Raw genomic sequence first — 22,822 nt, forward strand, 5'->3', positions numbered from 1 at the left:
TCCTTTCCTGTGCGCCCACACTCGTTTCAGCCTTGTTCCAAGGCGCAGCCCTCCTGTCTGCCCTTAAACGCAAAAAACGCAAATTTGTGTCGCGATGGAAACTCCTCTTCAGGTTTATTCTGCGCTCAATCAGCCCTCAAACACTGCTCTGATACCATGTCAGAGTGCAGCGGTGCAGAAGCGTAGGACTGAGAGAGAGAGAACGCAGAGAGAAAAGGGAGAGAAAGAGACAGTGTACAATGAAGATCTGCTGTATAAAGAATGCTGAATACAAAGATATACACGAGCGCAGTGCGCTGGACTGCGTGTCTCCACCTCGACGATGCGACCTGCTGTCCACCTCGAAGTCTGCTGCAGTCTGCACTGTCTGCTGTCTGAAATCTGTGAACAGAGACAGAGATCTGCACGGCACCGGTCTGTAATCTGCGACAGAGAATAGTGGCCAGACTGCTGAAAACGTCAGCAATAAATAGGCGAAAAATCACCTAGAACGGGGCGCCAAAATAGGGCGCAGCCAGGAATAAAATGGCTGCAGGCAGTCGGACTGCCACGTGGCAGTCCGACTGCTGCAGGTCCGACTGGACTGCACCTGCCTGGCTGTACTTGCCTGGCTGTGATCCTCTCTAACACAAAAAGGAGATAAGCTAGGCTGAATCAGCCCTTTTTCTAACAACTCATTCATCTAACTCATAATCTCCTCCTACTGAGCTGTATTGACGCTATAAGGTGGCTTATTAGGTGAATTATTTCCAAGGATAAGATCTATGTTATAATCTTCAAGTCTTTCAAGCGGTAACTGACCTAGAAGTGATTGAGAAAACCAACCAACATACATTTTTTAAGATGACACGCAATCTTTCTCTAACTCAAACATATTTCCAACATTCTCTCTCATCATTATCCTTGGTGAACACCAAGTACGCTGAAAGATGATTTTTCATTACTTTAGAAATGGCAAAAATCGATACAACAAAGACAAATTTTCCTTTCAACTTTACATCAAGTGTGAGTGTCTTTTTCTTATGCTGAATAGTCATCTCGTTTGCACATGAATCAATTGTTGTATACATACAATGACACCTTGACATACCAAGCAGCACATCACAACCCTCAAGGGAAGCAATAAAAAACTCTTTACTGTCCACATATCTCTGAATGTGTAACCGAAGCTTTCCAATGACCAGTGTGACAAGCTTTGCATGACCCTTGCATGCCATTCCAACTTTCCCCATGGGTCCCATCCCATTCTCTATGATGCCTAGATGGGCTGCCATGTCTACAGAGATGAAGTTGGCTCGTATTATCAAAGAATATAAATGCATGTTAATCTCTAATTTTGCCCCATGCTCTGCATAACTCAGTAGCATCATTAGGCTGATCACTAACAATATCGGGTACCAATCCCACTTATGTTTTGGGCTTCTTTCCTTAGAATCTCCCTAATTTTCTGATTTTTCAGCTTGCTGCCTATTGGCACAGGGCAGTCCTTTGCAAAGTAACCCTCCTGTTCACAAATGAAGCATTTATTTGCAACCGTCAGTTCCCTATGCTGTGCCAATGATTTCCAACCCTTTCTTTGCTGTTTTGGTATCTTTTCAGCCTGGTTTTCAGATCTGTCCCTTTTTACAGCCTTAAATAACTTTTTATTAAGCTTCTCCCCACTCTATTGGACACCCGAATCCTTCTCACGCAGCAGAGAATCGCCTATAGCAACAATCTCTATGACATAAGACATGCTAGACATGGTGGATTTTATACCAAAATACGCTTGAGGACAAGTTGTTGATGTTGCTACTGCTCCTCCTCCTCCCCCTCCCCCTCCATGGAGAATCAGAGGAAATGGAATTCAAAGGATACTCATACACTTCTTTGATAACATTGTTGGTAAAAAGGGTCATCATTTCGCACATTCAGTCTTGCAAGACCTTAAAATCAGCATGGGGCATACTTGAGTATATGTTTGCTGCCCGCAATGACACCAAGATCTCCTATCTTCACATAGAGTTGGCAAATGTAAACATGGATGAGGGTGATAGCATGATGGATCACCTTACTCATATACAAGATTTGCATGAGTTGCTCAATGTTGATGAGATTATTCAAAATGTTGAATCAGTAAACATCACACTGAACTCTCTTCCAGAGTCATATCTTGATTTCCACACCTCTTTGATATTGTCTTTGAGGGGGGAGCACCAGCCCCTTACACTTGTGGAGTTGGAAGGCCTCTTGCTACAAGAGGAACAAACTTGGAAGAATGTTGCATTATGTTTAGGTGAGATATGGGTATGCTTTCCAAGTTTAAAGGCAAGGAAAAGTTGGGCAAAATGCAAAAAATCAATAAAAAGGGTGATGCTAGACAGACATCAAACAGAAAGGTCTAAAAAGAAGGGAAAATGTCATTATTGCAAGAAGCCCGCCAACCACTATATTGATGAATGCAAAAAGAGATTAGCCAAGGAAAAGAAGAAAGACTTTGGTTTGGCTATTCAAGAGCCAACAAATCAACAAATGGTGATGCTTCGGCCAACTTGGTGGAGGACGATAATGCATTTCTGACATGCAATTATGATTCTTCTGTCAAGCTAAAACACGCTTTACAACTAATTAGCATTTTTTTAACAGCCCCAAAACACGCTTAATTCATGAAAAACACAAATTTGGTGCGCAGATCAAGAGAGTTTCAATGATCCCACAAAACCTTAATTTTTTGGGGCACCCTTCAACATCTATAAATAGACAGGCTGCCCACCATTCAGCCTCATCCTTTTGTGCAAGTCCTCTACCATGCAAATTTCAGCCATCAACCATCTACCATCTGCTATCCAACCATCACCGACTACAGCCTATCACTATCCAACCCTAGGTGGTCTGTTTTCAACCATCACCCTACTATGCCTCCACTATGGTAATTACTCTCTTTACCATTATATCTACCTCTAACTATAAGTGTATAAGAAGTATAGGTTGCATTAATGTTTTTTCTACTCACTTCTTCTATTAGCACAGCACTCTCTATATAGTAACATTTAAAGCCATCTTCAAGAGGATTAGTACTCCTAGCAATATGGAGAGTATTTCAAGACTCGCGGTAGTGTGACAAGTAAGAGGAAAGACTTTATTGTGGATTGTTGCTCTCATAGATGTTGCCAACATGCAAATCATGACACTGATGCAAATAAGTAAGCAATTTTGGAGTCAAAACTCTAAATCTTAAACTAATTATGTGTGTAATATGCTCTCCATTGCTTGCCACCATGACATTATAGGAAGGATCAAGTACAATTTCAGAATAGATGGTTCCATGGTATGTTGCAAGGCATGGTTTATAGTGTATGGGATCCCAAAATAAGTTTTTATCGTTAATATTTGAGAATGGAGTAAGGTGTTATATCCATGGAAATACATAGAGACTTAAGAGAGTTCAAGCATATATGGAAATGGCAAGATCAATCCTAGTAGACTTTGTTGAAAGTAATGGAGAATGTATATCAAATAGAAGTAGGTCTCCATCTACTATGTCGTCATAGCACTTGATCAACCTGTGTTTTCATCATCTAGTGCCAGGCCACAGGTTGTTGCCATCTCTCCCACCAAGAAACTGCTGCAATACTTGCTTTTTTGCTGTCCAAGCTGTCTACATTAGCAAACAACTCTCCTCTTGTCGCCTGACTATTCTCTGCCTCTAGTGACCAGTTTTCAATCTTCTCTAGTAGTACATCGTTATGTTTACAAGATTTCAGCCTCCAACTACAATGTTTTGGTGACCAGCCTACTGGCCTTTATTATTCAGCACTCTCTCATCTCCGACTGGTAATTACTGTACTTGGGATCTGTCTTCAGTGGACATCACTTTCAGACACTACATTGCTCTGTCCTTGGGCACTTTGTACACTCTTAAATTCACTTACAACATTCATTCACTTCAGAGTTTCTTCTCTCTATATTTGTCTCTATGTTTTAGCTTTGACTTTTTGTGTTTTGCATTTTCTGTTTAGGGTTTGGGTTTTGCTTGTCTCTATCTTAGTCTTTGTGTTTCTGTCTTGGTTGTATATGCTATGTTTTCTCAATGTAAACCCTAGCCAAGATAACAACGAAACGTTTCACCCTTGAAACGTTTCATGCCCAAGACATTGTGTTTCAACACGAAACGTTTCACCCTTGGGTAGGTGCTAAGTGAAAAGCCACATGAAACGGCAAAATAACACATTCAAAGTATATATATTTAGCAAGCCTTTGATAGAAATTGTTTTTTCCCCTTGAAAAAAAACAAATATATGAAACGTTGCATACGGAAACGTTTCATTAGTGAAAACACGTTTCACATTTCATGCCTACTGAAATGCATTTCATGGTTACCATGACCCTAGCATATCTTCACATGGTATCAAAGCCAATGCTCTTCTAAAGAGTATCCTGCAATGATTGTGAAGGCTAGTCTTTATGTGAGACTCACACACAACTTGATTCTAACTCATAATGTCTCAAGAACCTTCTTCTTCGAATCCTATGATGCCCTATCAGGCTTCTCCATCATTGGAGGCTCTGAAAAGGCATTATAGTCTCATGGAGGAAGTAGAAACACTTTCACCTTTACAGTGTTGGATGTGCCATCCCTGCTCCCGTCTTTCAGGTCACTATTACTTAATCAATCGTCACCCCTTAAATTAACTTTCCACAAAAAAGAGTTCAATTTGGTTCCATCCGCCTTTGAAGGGCTTGGTAGGCCATTGGGCAACTAACATGTACCCTTTGTCCGATGCCCTAACCTCTCTAGGGCGACTACTTGGACTCCCTTGGTAAGATAACCATTGCCTCTGTAGTCTTGGTAGGCCATTGGGTAGCTAAAGTGCACCCTTTGTCTGATGCCTTGGCTACTTTGGAGTGAAAAACCTTGGGGTAAACATTGCCGATCTTCCCTTTTAGGCTTAGTTTTGAGCCTGAGAGGGGATGTTGAGCTAAAACACCCTTTACAATTGATTAGCATATTTAAACAACCCCAAAACATGCTTAATTAATTAAAATGCAAATTTGGTGCACAATTTGAGAGAGTTTCAATGGTCCGCCAAAACCCTAATTTTTTGGGACACTGTTCAACATCTATAAATAGGCAGGCTGCCCACCATTCAGCCTCATCCTTTTGTGTAGGTTTCTTACTCTACTGTGCAAATTTCAGCCATCAGCCACCTACCATCTATTGTCTAACCATCATCAACTACAGCCCATCACTGTAGAGCCCTAGGCGGCTTGTTTTCAACCATCGCCTTGCTGTTTGGATATCTCCATCTACTATGTCATCATAGCACCTAATCAGCCTGCATTTTCAACATCTGGTTCCAAGTGACAAGCTAGTTCCATCTCTCCCACCGGGTGACTTCTACAATACTTGCGTTTTTGTTGTTTAGCAAGCTGTCTACATCAGCAAGCGCGAAGCAACAGGCTATTGTCATCTCTCCCACTAGGAGAATGTTGCAATACCTACATTTTTGCTGTCCAACAAGCCGTCTACATCAACAAACATCTCTCCTGTTGTCGCCTAACAGTCCGGTGACCAGTTTCCAACCTTCTCTTGTGGTACACTGCTGCGTTTTGCATGATTTCAGCCTTCAACTACTGTATTTTGGTGACCAAAATGCTACTCTTCATTATTCAGCACTCTCTCATCTTTGACTCATGGTTACTATACTTAAAATTTGTCTCCAATAGATGTCACTCTCCAACACTGCATTGCTTTGCCCTTGGGCACTCTGTACACTCTTACATTCATTTACAACATTCATTCACTTCAAAGTTTCTTCTCTATGTTTGTCTCTGTGTTCGAGTTTTGAGTTTTGCTTGTCTCTATCTGAGTCTTTATGTTTCAATCTCGGTCACATATGCTGTGCTTCATCAGTGCAAACCCTAGCATATCTTCACATCTTCTATGACTGATTCTTCATTTAATGTTGTTGAAATGCAACAAACATGGTATTTTGACAGTGGTGCATCAAAGCACCTCACTTCAAAGAAGTACTTGTTTACCTCTTTGCATTCAACCCCTATTGGGAAGCATGTCACTTGTGCAAACAGCAACAGATATGATGTATGTGGCATTAGGATAGTCACTATTACTGCTACAGAAGGTTCTGATTTTATACTTCTAGATGTCTTGTTTGTGCTTGACATTACAAAGAACTTGTTGTCTATCTCTATATTCAATAAGCATGGCTTTTAGGTCATCTTTAAGGAGAACAAATGCATTGTCAAAGACAGGGAGATAGATTATGTACTCAAGCTATCCAACACCCTATACAAGGATTTATTTTTGTTAGACACTTATGAATGACAATCTCATGATGCACTAGCAGTCACTAGTCTTACGCTTGCTATGCAAAATGTGGAGCTTTGACATGCCCGTTACGGACATATGAGCTTTGGAAGTTTGATGACCATTCAGAGATGTCATATGGTAAATGTGTCGCCTCTAGTGGAGACTCCACCTCCTCATGCATGCGAGGGATGTCTTTTGGGCAAGATGCACACATTTACCTTCAAAAAGGATAGTACAATGGGCGCTATCTAAAAAAATGTAGCTTATTCACTCCGATGTTTGTGGTCCCATGAGGACACGTGCACTTGGGGGTCATATTTACTTTGTTACATTTATTGATGACTACTTGAGGTATACAGAGGTGTATGGGCTAAAGGTTAAATTTGATATATTCATGCATTTTAATCATCTTGTGGCAAAGCTTGAGGCTGAAACTGGTTTAAAAGTGCACACACTTCACACAGATAGAGAGGGGGAATACATGTCTCGTGCATTTGAGACATATTTGTGGATCGTGGCATTACGCATCAAGGCACTATGAGAATGACTCCTCAGCAAAATGGAGTTGCTAAAAGAGAAAATCACACTCTCATGGAAATGACTCGTATGTTAAAAAGCAAGGGACTGCCACATAAATTTTGGTTAGAAGGGCTTCAATGTGCCATCGGGCACCTACAAAGGCTTTGAAGATGATCACTCTATTTGAGACTTGGCATGGCAAGAAACCCAAAGTCGACTACTAAAGTGTTTAGTTGCATAGCCTATGCACATCTTCCTAAAGAGCTTCATGGGAAGCTTGACGATAAGGTTGTAAAATGTGTTTTTATTGGCTACAGCAAAGGCTATTGCATATATGACCCACACATGAAGAAGGTGTTTATCAATAGGGATGTCATATTTGCTGAAAATGCAACATTTTCTCATGACCAGTTTCAAATGCCAATCATACATGACATTGGTGATCTTTTTGAAAGCCTTTTACCACTTTTTTTGGAGTCCATGTCTACTGTAAATGGCATGTCAAACACAATACAGAAAGCTGTTGCTACACCATGTAGGGTATTGATGATGATTTGCCACATGCAATGGAAGATGCAGTACAACATTAAAAGGGATGTTGCAAATGCAGCCAAAACAGTCCCAAGATAGCTCTTACAAACTTTCCAAGAGAATAAAATGGATGCTCCTTTACCTCAGCACACTAGAAGGGCTGCTAGACATACGACACATGATGCAGGGGGGGCACATTTGGCTGATATTACGGAAGTAGATGATCATGATGAGTTCATGAGCTCACTATTGGATGATGATAAGCCTACTTCCTTGGACAAAACTCAGCAAGATGTACATTGAATGCAAACCGTGCAGGGTGAGTTAGACTCAATTGCCACTAACTCTACATGGGATCTTGTGGATTTACTACCTGGCAAGAAGGCAATTGGCACAAAATGGGTTTTTAAACTCAAAAGCAAGGCTGATGGTACAATTGATAGGTACAAAGCACGATTGGTAGCAAAAGGCTATGCGCAAAAGAAGGGCGTAGATTATGAGTAAAGTTTTGCTCTTACATCTCGTATGAGTGCAATGAGATGTGGGATTGTGATGGCTACAAATTATGGTTGGAAAGTACATCCGTTGGACATTAAGACAGCATTCTTGAATGGGGATTTACATGAGAATGTTTATGTGTGAAACCTCCAGGGTTTGTGATTAAAGGAAAAGTGCAGATGGTATGCAAGTTGCATAAGGCTCTTTATGCTCCCAAACAGGCTCCTCATGCATGGAACTCTAAAATTTATGCTTATTTGGCCAGCAAAGGGTTCAAAAATAGTCCAATTGCTCCCAATCCATACATTAAGAATGAAGGGGGGAACTTGTTAATTATCATTCTCTATGTAGATGACTTGTTGCTTGTTGGATCCACAAAGGGAAAATTTGCAAAGTTTAAAGTTGAATCAAAACATGCATTTGCTATGTCAAATATGGGCTATCTACACTATTATTTGGGAATTCAGTTCACCCAAAATCAGCATGGTATCATCATGGCACAATCATAGTACGTGGATAAGCTATTATATAGGTTTAATATGCAAGATTGCAAACTTGTGTGCACTCCTATGGAGCCACACTTAAAGCTGTCTATGCATGATGGTGAAGAGATGTTTGATGTTGCAATTTACAGCCAAGTTGTTGGCTATCTTATTTATTTTTGCAGCACACGCCCTGACATTCAGTATACAATATCTCATGTGAGTAGGTATATGCATACCCCACAAATCATACATTGGCAAGCTCTTAAGTAGATCTTCGTGTATTTGCAAGGCAATCGATCACATGCATTTTTATTTCTCGGGGAAAGACTTGCATCTACACGCTTACAATGATTTAGATTGGGCTAGTGATGCAAATACTAGACAATCTACTAGTGGACACTATTTCTTTTTGGGCAGCTCATGCATTTCATGGCTAAGTAAGAAACACCCTACAGTGGCTACCTCATCTTGTGAGGCTGAGTACAGGGCGGTCTTCACCGCAACATTGGAATGTGTATGGTTGCGTAGATTGCTGGCTGATCTACTGATTTCTTTGGAGGGTCCTATACCCATTCTTTCTAACAATCAAAGTGCTACTACAGTGGCACAGAATCTTGTGTGCTTGCACAAAAAACATTGACATGCATTACCATTATGTCAAGGAGAGATGATATGCAAGAGAGATCAGTTTGATGTATGTCCCTACACAGGAGAATGTTGCAGACATTCTCACCTGAGCACTTCCTCGTAAGAAGTTTGAGACTTTTCCTTCAACTTGCTACCCTTTGGGGATTGATCTTCTTGTACTTCTACCACATTGGCACTACAATGGGGGTGTTGGAATTTGCCAATTCTATGGGCAGTGCCCAATGTTTTAGTTAGTTGGTTTGTAGTATGAACGCAACTACATTAATAAGTTTTGTCACCACTTCTAGAGTTAAATTAACTCTAGTTTGGTTAGGGATAGGTCTAACTTACTTAAGACCTACTGCAATTTAATTCTATCGTTCTAGCAATTGCATCTTTTGAGTATGGAACAACCAACTCTCTCTCTCTCTCTCTCTCTCTCTCTCTCTCTCTCTCTCTCTCTCTCCATATTTCCAACAAAAAGTTAAAGAAGAGTCCCTTTATATCAAAGATTGAAGCATGTGAAATCTATAAAACAAAAACGATCAGTCAACTTGGGCTTGCCATAGTAACATGGAACGAGGAACGGGAATGAAGACAGGGACGGGGACGGGGACGGGGGCGAGGGATGGCTAAAAGCAAGGAACGGGGACGGGGGGTGGGACACGGGAGGGAACGGCATACATAAATAGTATTTGAAAATGTATACATGTGATGAGAATTTCATGCCCACATCGCAATATCTTCTCCCTCTAAAAGGGATTGGGGGATATGAGAACCACCAAAGGAGATGGTGGGGCTAGGATGAAACTTGTGAGATAGATGGTGCACAATCGGGAGCAGGTGCAGCAATAGAAGATTGCCTCAAAGAACCATGTACAATAAAGGAGAATGAAACCTGCAAAGCCCTCTCCTACCAACATGACACTAAAATGGCTCCTAAAGAAGAATCCTCAGCAAAGATGGCCTTCTTGACGAAGATAACCTAGGTACCAAGTCTAGTAAGGCCATGAACAGAAAGGAGTGGAAAGCCCAACTCTGGAGCATACACGACGTTCAAAACGGAGTTTGATGGACACTTGGGCAATAATAGCAAGGTAACAACACCAGTAATAGGCACAAATGAGATGTCACGAACAATTACTATAATCTAAGATGGACAAAGATCCCACAACAAATCTCCTCAAGGAGTCATATGACTCCAAGCACTATTGTCAATAAGCCAAGGCCTCTTTGCAGACAAGACGCCCGTTGAAGAAGGCTCCTCCATCTCATAGATATGGAGGGATACTAACTCGTGTGTGAGTGTAGAAGTAGAGTAGGGCTCAAACATTTTAGCTCCATCCTTCATTCCCATGGCATTTCGACTTCTCTAAATCAATCTCAGAGCCCGTGGAAAACTCTAAACTATGGACCTCCTTCTTGTTCTTGGCCTTCCTATCCTTCTTGTTGCCCGCTTCTCAACTTGCAATAAAAGCTTTCATAGAGCCTGATCCATTGGCTCCAATCTCCTTAAGGTGCTCGTCATACTCTAAAACAAGCGGTGCTAAATCCTCCCAAAGGACAATCTCTTGTATCCTAGATGTCAATAGGTTGGTGTAGAAAACATCATACTTGGGAGAGGATCGATAAGTAAAAAGGATCATCACCATATTTTCTGAAGATATTGTCCATTCTAGGGATGAAGCTCATCCCACATGTCCTCCATTTGGTTGATGTGCTCTTGCATAGAAGGGGAATCATCAACTGAGAGCATCCAAAGTTTCTTCTCTAGGGTGATGCAGTGGGCAAAGGTCTTTTAATGGTAGAGAGAGACTAACTTTCTCCACACTATCATTGCGGCTAGAAGTTTGTGCACATGGACAAGAATAGAATCCTATAACCTTATGAAAAGGAAAGATCGAGCTCTAGATTTGAGCCGATCTCATAAAGCAACTTGGTCTATAGTAGAGTCAATGTGGGAATCCTCCACTAGACAGGGAATAGGGCTGGTAACAAAATCCCAAAGATGAAAGGTATCAAAGATGCACTCCACTCTACATGACCAAAGGTAGTAGTTCGGCCTATCAAATTAACCTCCTTTTGATAAGAAAATAAGCAAGGGCACTTGAACAGGAGGTGCCATCATAGCTATGCAAGGGCTAGAGGTATAGGCTTTGCGGGAAATATGGAGAGGAGCGAGAGGAGGGAACTCCAATCTTCTTGACCTAATAGAGTGAGAACGAGGCTCTAAATGTCAATCTTCACGCCACTCTTTACAACGGCCTAACTACTATGACTGCCTAATAGGGGCAAAAGGAAAAAACTCTTCTTTGAAATCGTCAGAAGTATCAAACCAATAGTAATCCATCTCTAAAAACCTAAACACACTAGAAAATTTTTTCTTTTGGAGTCAGGATGCTAGAACTGAGGGAACATCAGCTATATCCTACAAAAGGAAGTGGTAGTTGCTCCACACACTTTGTAGAAGGCCTGAACAATGCAAAAAATAAGTGGAGTCAGGATGCTCGAACTGAGGGAAAATCAGCTATATCCTACAAAAGGAAGTGGTAGTTGTCCCACACACTTCATAGAAGGCCTGAACAATGCAAAAAATATGTGTTCTTTGCTACAAATCTACTCCAAACAGCAAGTTGAGTATGGTTTTCTCTTCATAAAACTTCCAAGTCCCCACTTTGGCTTTGATACCATGTGAGAGAGTGCAACAAAAGAGGAAACACGAACACCGAGAGAGAGGGGGAGAGAGACACTACAATGAACAAAGACAATGGAAGAAGAAAATCTACAATGAACTATGAAAGAATGCTGAATACAAGGACTGATCAGTCTCCTTGCACAAAGCCCAAGGCATCAGTGAGGGCATTGGATCATGCTCATGATGAAAGGCAACACCAAAAGACGAAGAAGAGTCCTTGTATGTCAGAGTGTGCTGGAACCTACAAGACAAGATGATCTGCCAACTGACTGGGCATGCTATAAATAGTAGGAAAATGACCAAATCTGGCCAAACTGGTCAAACAAGGGCAAAAAGAGCTGGCCAACTTGCATCTGACAAATAAAATAGTGAAAAGCTTAGACTTTATGGCATACTTCTTGAGACTACTGAGACACCCTAGTTTCTGCAAAATTCAAAGTCATACCATCAAATTGGGACTGAAAAATATCAAATCTCCTATGAAGATGAGGTGAGCAGCAAATTAGAGCAAATTCTGTCTTCCTCGCAACAAAAATGCTTGCACAACAGTTGCCCCGCTGTTCTAGCCCTAAAAAGTGTTGTAGATCATGTATCTTTGCTGTCCTTGATGGCCAACTACTCTTTCTTAGCCCATCACTCAATTCTCCATGCTTAGATCTGCCCAAAACAGTCCAGAATGAGAGAAACCCAGTCCAACATGGAAGATACACTTGCATGCAACCCAAAACTGTCCCAAACTTGACATTTGGTAAATTTCCATTTTCATTGCACCCTCCAGATACAAAAACAAGTTGCATAGCCCTTTGGCTCTCTCCTGATTTTTAATAGCATTTAATGCTGCCCAGCCTCAATTTAAATTCCTAGCCTCCTTGAACTTGAAAGAGTTAAAACTTTCCACAATCCTTAGTCTAGGACATCAAATCATGTTAATCTCTAATCCCCATGACAAGAAAAGCCATTTCCAAGAGGAAATTCCATGCCCTTGACCAACCTTTGACACTAAGCACCCATTGGCACCTGTCCACAACAACTTCCACCAATGTTTCCCATTGCCTAAGCTAGGATTATCTATCACCATGACGCACATCTAGCTTAATCTCACATGTTCAACTCACATGTGCACATCTCAAGTGTAACAACTTAAATGTCCAAAGAGCATTAAGTTAAAAATTCACACCCTCATGACAATTGCTCAATATATTATACAAGGATTCAAGAAAATTGCTCCTTTGCTATCCTAAATGTACATATGCAACAGTAAGTTTCATCTGGAGAAGCAAACTAAGGAAAATCTCCATGTATCGTACGACAAAACAGTAAGATAGCTCTGATTTGAGGTTGCATGGGGGCTGACTTGACCCAAAACACATGGCTGGAAGGTCTATTGTCATAGAACATCAACTAATGACTGCAAAAAGCAGCCTTTGTAGGATAGAAAACTTGAAAGTGGAAACATTGCTATGCACTGGTTATTATTGCAATGTCTGTTTCTATAACAAACTACTCTTTGTCAAGCAAGTAAAATGGGAGGGCTGGGAAATGGTAGAAATCTTGGTAATATGTGCATTAGGCTGGAAGTTATATATTCTGATGTTGAAAACCACTCTGTACCTAATGTATGTGCTGCTCATGAGGCAGAGATCAAGTGCCTTGCTTAGAACACTCCAAGGGTGCATGGTTAATGCACAAAGATGCAAGAGAAGAGATTGAGAGTATGGAAGGAACAAGAGCCAAAACTATTTTATACTAATTTGAAAACACACACATGAAACGCACAAGAAGAGAGTGAGTGTAGAAGGAAGAGGGTGATGGTCAAAACTATTGTGCATTGATCAGAAAACAAACGCATGATTAAAGCACAAGTCTTACCAACTGACTAAGGACCAAGAGTGGCTTCAAAATAAACAAACTTTAGAAATAAGCACAATGTTGGCCAAACCATAAAACCCACCAATTGCTTGAACTACATTATCCCCCATTGAAGGACGCATTGCTCTTTGAGTATTGAAAAACTAAAACATTTCCAAAATCACAAAGTGTTTGCTACACTGAGTGTGTTAGCAAAGTATCTCACGAGTGCTAGAGTCTGTGTATGTGCATTTCCAACTTATGCTAGTGGCATTAATGTTGGGCAACCTCATTTTGGTGCTTGTTTTGAGGCTAGTTGACTAGCCTTCTCCATCTATTTTTAAGCCAGCTTCCTCCTCCTCAATCATTCACTTGAGTCAATCACTCAAATACTCATCCTTCAGTGTGACTACTTACATCTAGAGAGAGAGAGAGAAGCGCACAATGTCCATGACACACTACCCGTGCCTTTGTACTGTTCTTGAGCCTTGATATATGGATTCCATTTCCCAAGCATATTCTCTTTGAATAGTTCTCATGATTTTGCAATGTTCTCTTCAATTCTTTGCATTCTTGCAGTCTATTACCGCAAGAGTTTGCTGTTTCTGCAGCCATTTTCAACCTTTTCTTCACAGATTTGCTCTCTGACAGCCTATGTTCTCAGGCAAGTTTATATTTTCAGCTTGATTTTCTCAAAGGAACAATCGCAAGTGTCAATTGTCATGCTTCTATAATACACTCTCTTCACTTTTGTTCCTTTGTCTATGTTCTAAATTGTATTGCTTGAACTATTGAACTTGTGGTTTGGGCCTATGTCTCTACAAGTGCTTCTCTCTCGCCCATCTCTTCAATTCTTTCATCTTCTCTGCACTTCACCTCAAATGGCACCTCGAAGTTGCTCTATTGATGATAAGTTTAAGGAACCTAACTACCTTAGAATGTTGTCATGAAAGCTTGGTTTGTGCAAAAGCACCTATGATACATTGTTTCAGAAGCCACCTTACGTCATCAAGTAACATATCACATTCCAAATGATTGAGACAAAGACAACTACAAGGAAGTAGTGCCTACTTGGGAGATGGATGATTCTTGTGCCTACTCTATTCTTCTCCACTACATCTCTAAAGAAGTTCTCCAATGACTGGTTACCTCCTAGTGGGGGAAGTTAAACCTTATGTACAAGACTCCGTCAACCACTCAAGCTATGACCCTCTACGATCAACTTCAGACTATCCAATTCAAGGCAATTAAGAAGATCCAATCATTCATCCAATGGTACATTGTTTCAAAAGCCATCTTACATCCCTAGATGACATCTAAAATTCCAAATGATTGAGACAAAGACAACTACAAGGAACCAGTGCTTATTTGGGAGATTGATGTACTCTACTCTTCTCCGCTACATCTCTAAACAAGTTCTCTAGTGGTTACCTCCTACAACACATCTTCAAGAGTGTGGGAGAAGTTACACTTTATTTACAAGGCTCCATCAACCTCAAGCTATGACCCTCTATGGTCAGTTTCAAACTATCCAATTCAAGGCAACAAAGACGATTCAATCATTCATTCTTCTGATGACAAGTAAGTCAAAAGACGACATACCAGTTGTTGTGCTAAGAAATGCACTTAGCCACTTAAACAGCCCCAAAACATGCTTATTTTAGGCTTATTTTAGCCAAAACCCTAAAACGGGGAGCGAACCGAGAAAGTTAAGTGGTAGAGGATCTAGAACCCTAATTTTCTATAAATTGGCAGCCAACCCTCCACTCTTTCACAATCTCGTTTTTGCAGGTTTCAGGTGTTACCAGCTTGCTGCCCACACCCCGGTCACGGAGGACATCTCAGCCCTTGCTGTCCATCATTGTTCCCTACAGTTTGGCGCCTGTTTCCAGCCCTCCACACGTTGATTGCTGCTGTTTCTGCCTGGCGACTGGCTGCTGTTCATCTGCACTGCTGTCGTACAGCCTGCCACGCCAGCAAACTGCTGCATTTACAGGCTCCAGCTGCCGCCCTAACAGTTTTCTCTCTCCTGTTTGCAGTCGCTGCAGTCTTTCTCTCTCCTGCAAGCTGTCCTACCTGCGTTTTCAATCTCTCTCTCCTGCAAGCTCCGTTTTTAGTCTCTCTCTCTCCTGCAGGCTGTCCTGCCTGCGTTTTTTAGTCTCCCTCTCTTGCAAGCTCCGTTTTTAGTCTTTCTCTCTCCTCACTGCTGTCTGCATCAGATCCAGCTTCTCACTGCTACGTTTGCTGGTGTGCGACATCCGGAGGCTGCCTTGCTGCGATTCAGGATCTGTTCGGAGTACGACACACTCTCCAGCTCATTACCCCTGCCCTGATCCTAGAGATACAAGAGTTCGAGGTTTAGTATTCATTCACTGCATAGTGTGTTTGCTGCATTAGCATCGTATTATTAGTAGTCATATCATTTCATTTATTCATTGTGTTCATTGTCTCTGAGTTACTCTAACCCTAACCCTAACTATGTTCTTTTTATCAGTCTGTGCTTTGTCGTACGGTTTCTGTTTATGTTCCTATGTTAGGGTATTTTTCTTTACACCAGTGAGATAGCAAGGTTTGCAGGGAGGAACACGAAGTGAACTCGATAAACACTGAGAAGAGAAGAGAAGAGAGAATAAACCCTAATGAATGGAATGATGAAGATCTGAATCATGGAGTGAATGTGATACAAGGGAATGAGGGTGCCGTAGCACAAGGAAGATGATGAAGACAGCCACGAACCACGAACCGCAATGTCCTCCTGAAGGGGTGTGAGGGTAGCAAGGCTAGAGAGAAGAGGTGATGGACTAAATGAATCAGCCGTAACGAATGAGTGACGGAGGCAGCCTATAAATAGGCAAGAGACTGTCTAGGGTGGCGCTCGAAGGGAGGGCGCCGACTATCTAGGGTGGTACCCCACAATGGGTGCCCAGCCCCTTTTTGAGAATGTCCACATTGAAACCCTAAACGCAAAACGTAGAACGCAAAACTACAGGTGAAGGGTTTCTCAACACCCCCTCTCAAGCCCAAAAAGGGGAACAAGAGAAAAGTGAGGTGGAGATGGAATGCTACATGTTGAAGAATACTCGTGCAGCAAGTGCCACTTGGACAGTGTCCCTCCTGGAAAAATTGTTCACTTGCCCAAGCGCCCTAGTACAAAGATGATGAAATCATGCAATGCATAGGAGGAATGTCGGACTTTGTGTGGTGTCGAGAACCATAAGGATATACTTATACTCGATCTCAGGAGTTTGCTCCATGCTGACCAAGGGACGAAGTAGATCCACCCTGTAATTTGAGAATATCACTCGAAAGGAGAACTTTGAAGATAGTCAGGAGACTGGATGAGTTGTAGAACCCAAAACACAACCTCTGGAGAGAAGCCACAAGCTCGGTGACTCCATGCTAAAAGGAATACGAAGGCCCAACCACCAAGTCATTGCTAAAGACCCAAGGCCCTGATCTAGGTAGATTCTCTAGATCTTGGGTATGAGTAGAGAAAATGACTGCTCAAAGGAGATCCACTCCTCAAAGTGAAAGGTGGTGGTGTGTGAAGACCTTCAAGGCACATAGGATCCCTCTTTGAATCGGAAGGAGTAGAAGTAAAAGCCCCCTTGGAAGCCAAAGAAGAACTAGAAGCCCCCTCTGAGGGCGAAGTAAGAAAATCCCCCTCTAAATCTTAGTCTGAGAGAGAAAGGGAACCCAACCACTCGTGGCTCACAAATTGCGAAGCATCTGATGACGAAGGAAGTGCCGCCAATCGTGCCAAAGAAGGTATCTGGGCTCAGAAGAAGAAGCCAAAAAGCACCCAGAAGCCTCTCGAACCTGAGTGGAAGAGGGTGGGGAATAAGGAGGCTTAGGATGAGCCAAGGGTGGGAAACAATCACGGGCTCTCAAGAGAGTGGACTGTGGAGAAGATGTGGACCGTGGAAACCATTGTACCCGAAAGTGGGTGGGAAAAACCTCCCCGCAGTGGGATGGTCTCTAGGAGGGCTTATCGCCTCGTAAGGTCTTAGAGCCTCCATGTGCTCGAAAGGACTTAGTGCGCATCGGTTGTAACTTATTACCTTGAGCCTAATACTTCGATAGCCAATGTAGAACAATCTCTATGGCCCAGAAAGAAGAGGAGGCACAAGGAGTGCCAGGTGAGAGACGCATATACTCTGAGGAGATGGGGAGCATAGGTCAAAGTTGACAATCATCAATGCAATGACCATTCTTGCCATAGTAGGAACACCCAATACACTAGTCATCTGTTGGGGAAGAAGCCATGGGTACTAGCGTGCCTTGCACAATGTATGCCAAAAGGGTATGAGGGCAATGCAAGGGTTGGAGTGAACTACCTGTGGGAGGAGGATGCTACCAGCAGTAAGAGGTTGCAACCAATAGAAAAACGCAGGATATAGCAATATGGTGGAGTTGTCGAGTTGTAGAGAATAGCCGCCAGCAGACTGGCAAAGCCGCCAGGTTGCAAAGAATAGCCGCCAGCAATCTAGCTGAGCCGCCAACAGCAAAGAACAGCCGCCAACAGTCTAGTTGAGCGACCATCAACAAGGAGAAGCTGCCAACAACAGGGAGGAGCCACCAGTAGCAAGGAGAAGCCACCAATAGACTAGGAGGTGGAGGGGGCAGCAGCAGCCTTGAACACAGGTTGGAAAATAGCAAACACAAAAGGGAGCAGTCGCTAATTAGGATGTTGATGCAACGAAAGAAGAAGAGAAGTGGATGCCAAACCCGCCACCGGTCTTTGCCTTCACTGGAGTGGAGGATCTTTGCTACTATTTGAGCAAATCCGGCTCTGATACCATGTCAAAAGACAACATACCAACAAGACAATAGGGTTTGCGGAGAGGAACACAAAGTGAACTCGGTAAAAACTAAGAAGAGGAGAAGAGAGAAGAAACTCTGATGAATGGAATGATGAAGATCTGAATCATGGAGAGAATGTGATACAAGGAAACAAGGGTGCTATAGCACATGGAAGATGATGAAGACAGCCATGAACCACGAACCGCAATGTCCTCCTAAAGGGGTGTGAGGGTAGTAGAGAGACTGGAGAGGTTGGAGAGAAAAGGTGATGGACTGAATGAATCAGCCATAAAGAATGAGTCACAGAGGCAGCCTATAAATAGGCAAGAGACTGTCTAGGGTGGCGCCTAGAGGGAGGGCGCGGCGGCTGTCTAAGATGGTGCCCCACTATGGGCGCCCAACCCCTTTTTGGACCTATCCATTGTGAAACCCTAAACGCAAAATACAGAACGCAAAGCTACAGGTGAAGGGTTTCTCAACAAAGTACAATATCAACTTCGACATATACAATTTGCCCTTCTAGAAGCACATTGTGTAATTGTTCTTTGCAAGCTTCCTCCAGAGTTCAATGGTGTGGCCAATGCTTTATCAGCACAGATGTTAGTAAACACTAGATAGCCTAATTTACAAGGGAGGCTACCATCTCAATATGGCAGCAAGCAAGATGCTTTTACAACTTCAAATACAAATGACAAACAAAAGAATAAGAAAGCACACTGTTATCATTGTGGTAAGAAGGGGCATCTTTGAAAGGAGTGCAAGGAACTAGGGACACAACGGCAAGAGGAGGACGAGAAGGACTCCTTCAACGAGTCATCATCTTCAAATCGAGACTCTAACTCGTGCCTTCCAGCCAAGGCTACCAAGGGCTTCTCTTTTGCAATGAAGGTGAAAGCCATCAAGGATTCCTCTTCCTCCATCTAGCCCTAGTATGTTGGCATCCCTCACGAACTCTCTAGTGCCAAAGAGGGAGTGTGAGAGGGTGGGGATGGTGGGACATCTTAACCTCATCCATATGCAAGTGCAATAATCCCAAAGTTCAGATTCCCACATGCACTACCGAAGTCTGGTAGGTTTCGAAATGTCAAAGCAAGATTCACTTCCAGGTTTGTGATGGCCTGTTTTGCTTAACAAAGAGTGGTTTTTGCTCCTAGTCTGAGGAAACACTTTGGCGGTCTAGCGCAAGGTGGAGAAACCATGGTCATGATATGCTTTCCTAGAGGTAGTTCATGACAACCATTGAGATTTAGCTATGCCTACATTTTGCGGTCAAGGATCAGTACAATCGACATTGACATAGATGTCTTTCTAAAGCACCTTAGCGGTGGCTTGATTACCCACCACTTAAGTATCCATGGTCCTAGATATGATAGCGATTGTTATATGCACTATGATGAGTCATCATCATTGTACATTTTACTAAACCGATTACCCATGATCTAGAAAAGTGTGCTACATACCTTTGTTGTATTCTTGAGACTTGGTATATAGATTCCATTTCCCAAGCATATTCTCGTTGAGTTCTCATGTTCTTGCAATTTCTATTTTATTATTTCTTGTTGTTGCAATCTATTATAGCAGTGTCTCTTTGCTTCCATTGCTACACACTCTTCTAACAAAGCATGGCACTGATGAAGACTACTAATCTAATCTCATGCAAAAGTCATGTGGAGTAGTGATTCCCAACCCATAAAGTTATAAAACCAATTGCGTTGTTGACATAAGTCCACAATTTTGATCAGTATAATAGGTATCCATGCAACAAAATCACTCAAGAGTAGTCAAGTGTGAGACTCACAAATTATATATGAATCTTACCTTGCCTTACCTTGTTCTTCTCATCAATACATGTGATTTCTTCGCCTTACTCAATAGAAAAGACATCCCTATATAAACCAAACCTTGTTGACCAATGAATACTACCCACGCCCCATCTTACAAAAGATAACACTCAAAAACTTTCAAGTTTTAACAATAGGGAATGAGCTCTTACAGCAATAGTGCAGCAAACAAATCCAACCCGCTCTCTAGGATCATGTCTTGTACATACAAGTAAGAATACCCCAACATACCATGGAATCGAAGCCAAGAAAAAGCCAATGATGAACCTGCACATGAAATCCCATACATGAGAATCCAACAGGGGAGATCAAAAAATCAATACCAGCAGCATTTTCCTCAAACTGTCACACATATATGAGTTTTCCACAAAAACAAACTTTGAGAAATCTCCTCAAAATATTAGATTCTAACATTGAGAAAAACATGCATACCCATGTGCACCCACACTCATAAAAGCACATGCATGCATACCCAAAAAAGACACAACACAATAACATGCACACCGAAGCAAACAAAAAAAACATACACAAAAGCAACTTTTATAAGGTTTAAAGTGATAGTGAATGGCATGATCTTCAATTGTAACGCTAGCTACCTAGATAAGCAGTATTTTGTTGCTTTCACAACATGCTAATCTGGGAGAAAAGAAGCAACTTACAGAAACCAGCCAATCCCAATTCCACAACAAGGAAGGCGTGGAATTTCTCTTTCTTCTGCAGGCATCCCCTCGACCACAGGATAGCCTGCATAAAGTGGAAATCAACTTTCAGCAAATAGCTCTGAATTCTCATGCCATTCAATGGTGCATTTGATTGCACAAAACAGTCCACATGCTGATACAGCATTGATAATATCCACAGCTGATGCAGCATTGACAATCACTCTGAAAGAAAGGTGAAGAAAAAATTAACATGAAAGGAGACTTTCAATATGTTTTGGAGATACACGTATTAAAGTGCCAGATTAGATTATATCACAGGTCTTTGGAGTAATGGTGTTTAGCTATCGTACTATCGTGCATGCACGAGTATATGCTTAGTGATGTACTTTCAGAAAGAAAAAGAAGAGGCTCTAATCAGCACGTGCTCCAGTAATCTCCAGAAAACAGTAAGAACAACAAAGGTCAAAATTTGAGTTAAGAAAACCATACCTGGAACTGTGTGGTAGCTATACTGAGGGATCTGGCTAGGATGCACAGGTTGTGGGAAACCAGGAGGAGAAGGCTGGGGGTAGTTAGGGTTTCCCTGGAACGTGCCATAGTAATGAGGCGCACTTGGAGCGGGTTGCTGCGTCAAGGGCACGGTCTCCTCCTGCTTACCAGGGAAGTAGAAACCCCTCTCCTCGGAGCTTCCTCCTTGCTTCATGATTGATTGAAAGGGAACAGGAGTCTCTGAAAGAAGAAGCCTTGAAGTGATCAGACAACACCACGACAACAAACGACGAGATTCAAAATATGTGTGTTGGAAGGTAAATGCAGATACCTGATTGGGGGGACTACACGGCAGGCCTGTCTTCTTTCTTTGGATTGGTTGACTTATGGCGATGGCTCCATTGACGATGCTAAGCTTGCAGGTAAGCGGGGAAACGATCGGAGAGAAACAGATCTCGCGCAAGCACACGTCTGTAACAGGTGTCAAACGTGCTTACTGTAGGCGCAAGTGCTCTTCACACGCATCAGACAAACCGCGGGCATTTTTTTATATTTTTGCAAAATAACTAAATTCCCGGTAAATTATAGGCTGTGCCCAAAAAAATTCATCTAGGGAGCCATGGACGGTGGCTTGGTGGTACAAACGAGCTCATCGACTCAATGAAGTCCTCTGAGACTCGCTAGTTTCTTCTATGTGGCCACGCTGCCATGGACTTGGAGGACATCAACGGTGGTGCGCATCGGCCAAGTCGATGAAGCACCTCCAAAAATGGAAGGACGAAGTCCACTGTGACTACTGGGAGTTGAAAAACATGGCAATTTGCAATTTGGATATTGCCATATGTGATTTGGTGTCTCTCTCCTTGCATTTTCTTCTCTCTCCTCAGTTTTGCTTTTGTCCCCTTGTTGGGCATGGCTCCACTAATTACCGTTTACTTGCGTGTGGCTCCAAGACATTTAGTTCACGAAGTAGCATGCATAAGTCCATTTACTTGCGTGAGCCTTGACTCTAAGGCCTTACTTGCGTGTGGCTCCAAGACATTTAGTTCATGAAGTAGCATGCATAAGTCCATTTACTTGCGTGAGCCTTGACTCTAAGGCCTATGAGAGCCCTCACACATGAGAACTATCCCCCTTAATGATGTGGCACTTACCTTATAGTTGAGCTGAGGTCCCCTCAATTACCACAATGAAAACCTATGTGCATCAACAATAGCATGGTTAAATGAGAAACTTTAGCATGTGGAGGCCTTTAATTGATGCTAAGAAAAAAGCCATCCCAAAATGGATGTTTCAATATGTTCATGTGCATGAGTTTGTTGAGGTAGCCTTCTACAGTTGAAGATTGGTTCCACAAATCCACTCTCTACAATTCATTATCTACATGGGCTATCATGAATGAATGCAAAAAAGAGGTGCAAATTCCACCATACTCATGCATTATCTCTTACATTTCTAGCTCAAAATAATCCAAGGATTGAGGCAAAGGAGCTAGTATCATGACATTTATATGA

General features: G+C 42.2%; 1 protein-coding gene across 2 annotated transcripts in view; it reads right to left on the reverse strand.

Annotated features, from left to right (window-relative positions):
- Positions 1-21,826, reverse strand: part of LOC148015238 (large ribosomal subunit protein eL20z-like) — a 46,482-nt gene extending 24,656 nt beyond the window's left edge. Inside the window, exons 1-4 of one of the 2 annotated variants that reach the window (XM_087665440.1) lie at positions 21,640-21,826; positions 21,309-21,548; positions 20,817-20,901; positions 20,310-20,424 (exon numbers count right to left, since the gene is read on the reverse strand). In XM_087665440.1, the coding sequence (XP_087521566.1) occupies positions 20,310-20,424; positions 20,817-20,901; positions 21,309-21,522 (414 nt within the window). In that variant the 5' untranslated portion in view covers positions 21,523-21,548; positions 21,640-21,826. The remainder of the gene's footprint in view (positions 1-20,309; positions 20,425-20,816; positions 20,902-21,308; positions 21,549-21,639) is intronic. The other variant, XM_087665439.1, reaches the window with a different exon arrangement.
- Between the last annotated feature and the right edge of the window lie 996 nt (positions 21,827-22,822).

This window comes from Lygodium microphyllum, chromosome 24 (assembly GCF_053477565.2).
Source record: "Lygodium microphyllum isolate KBCC chromosome 24, Lygodium_microphyllum_v1.1.10, whole genome shotgun sequence".
Classification (NCBI taxonomy): Eukaryota; Viridiplantae; Streptophyta; class Polypodiopsida; order Schizaeales; family Lygodiaceae; genus Lygodium; species Lygodium microphyllum.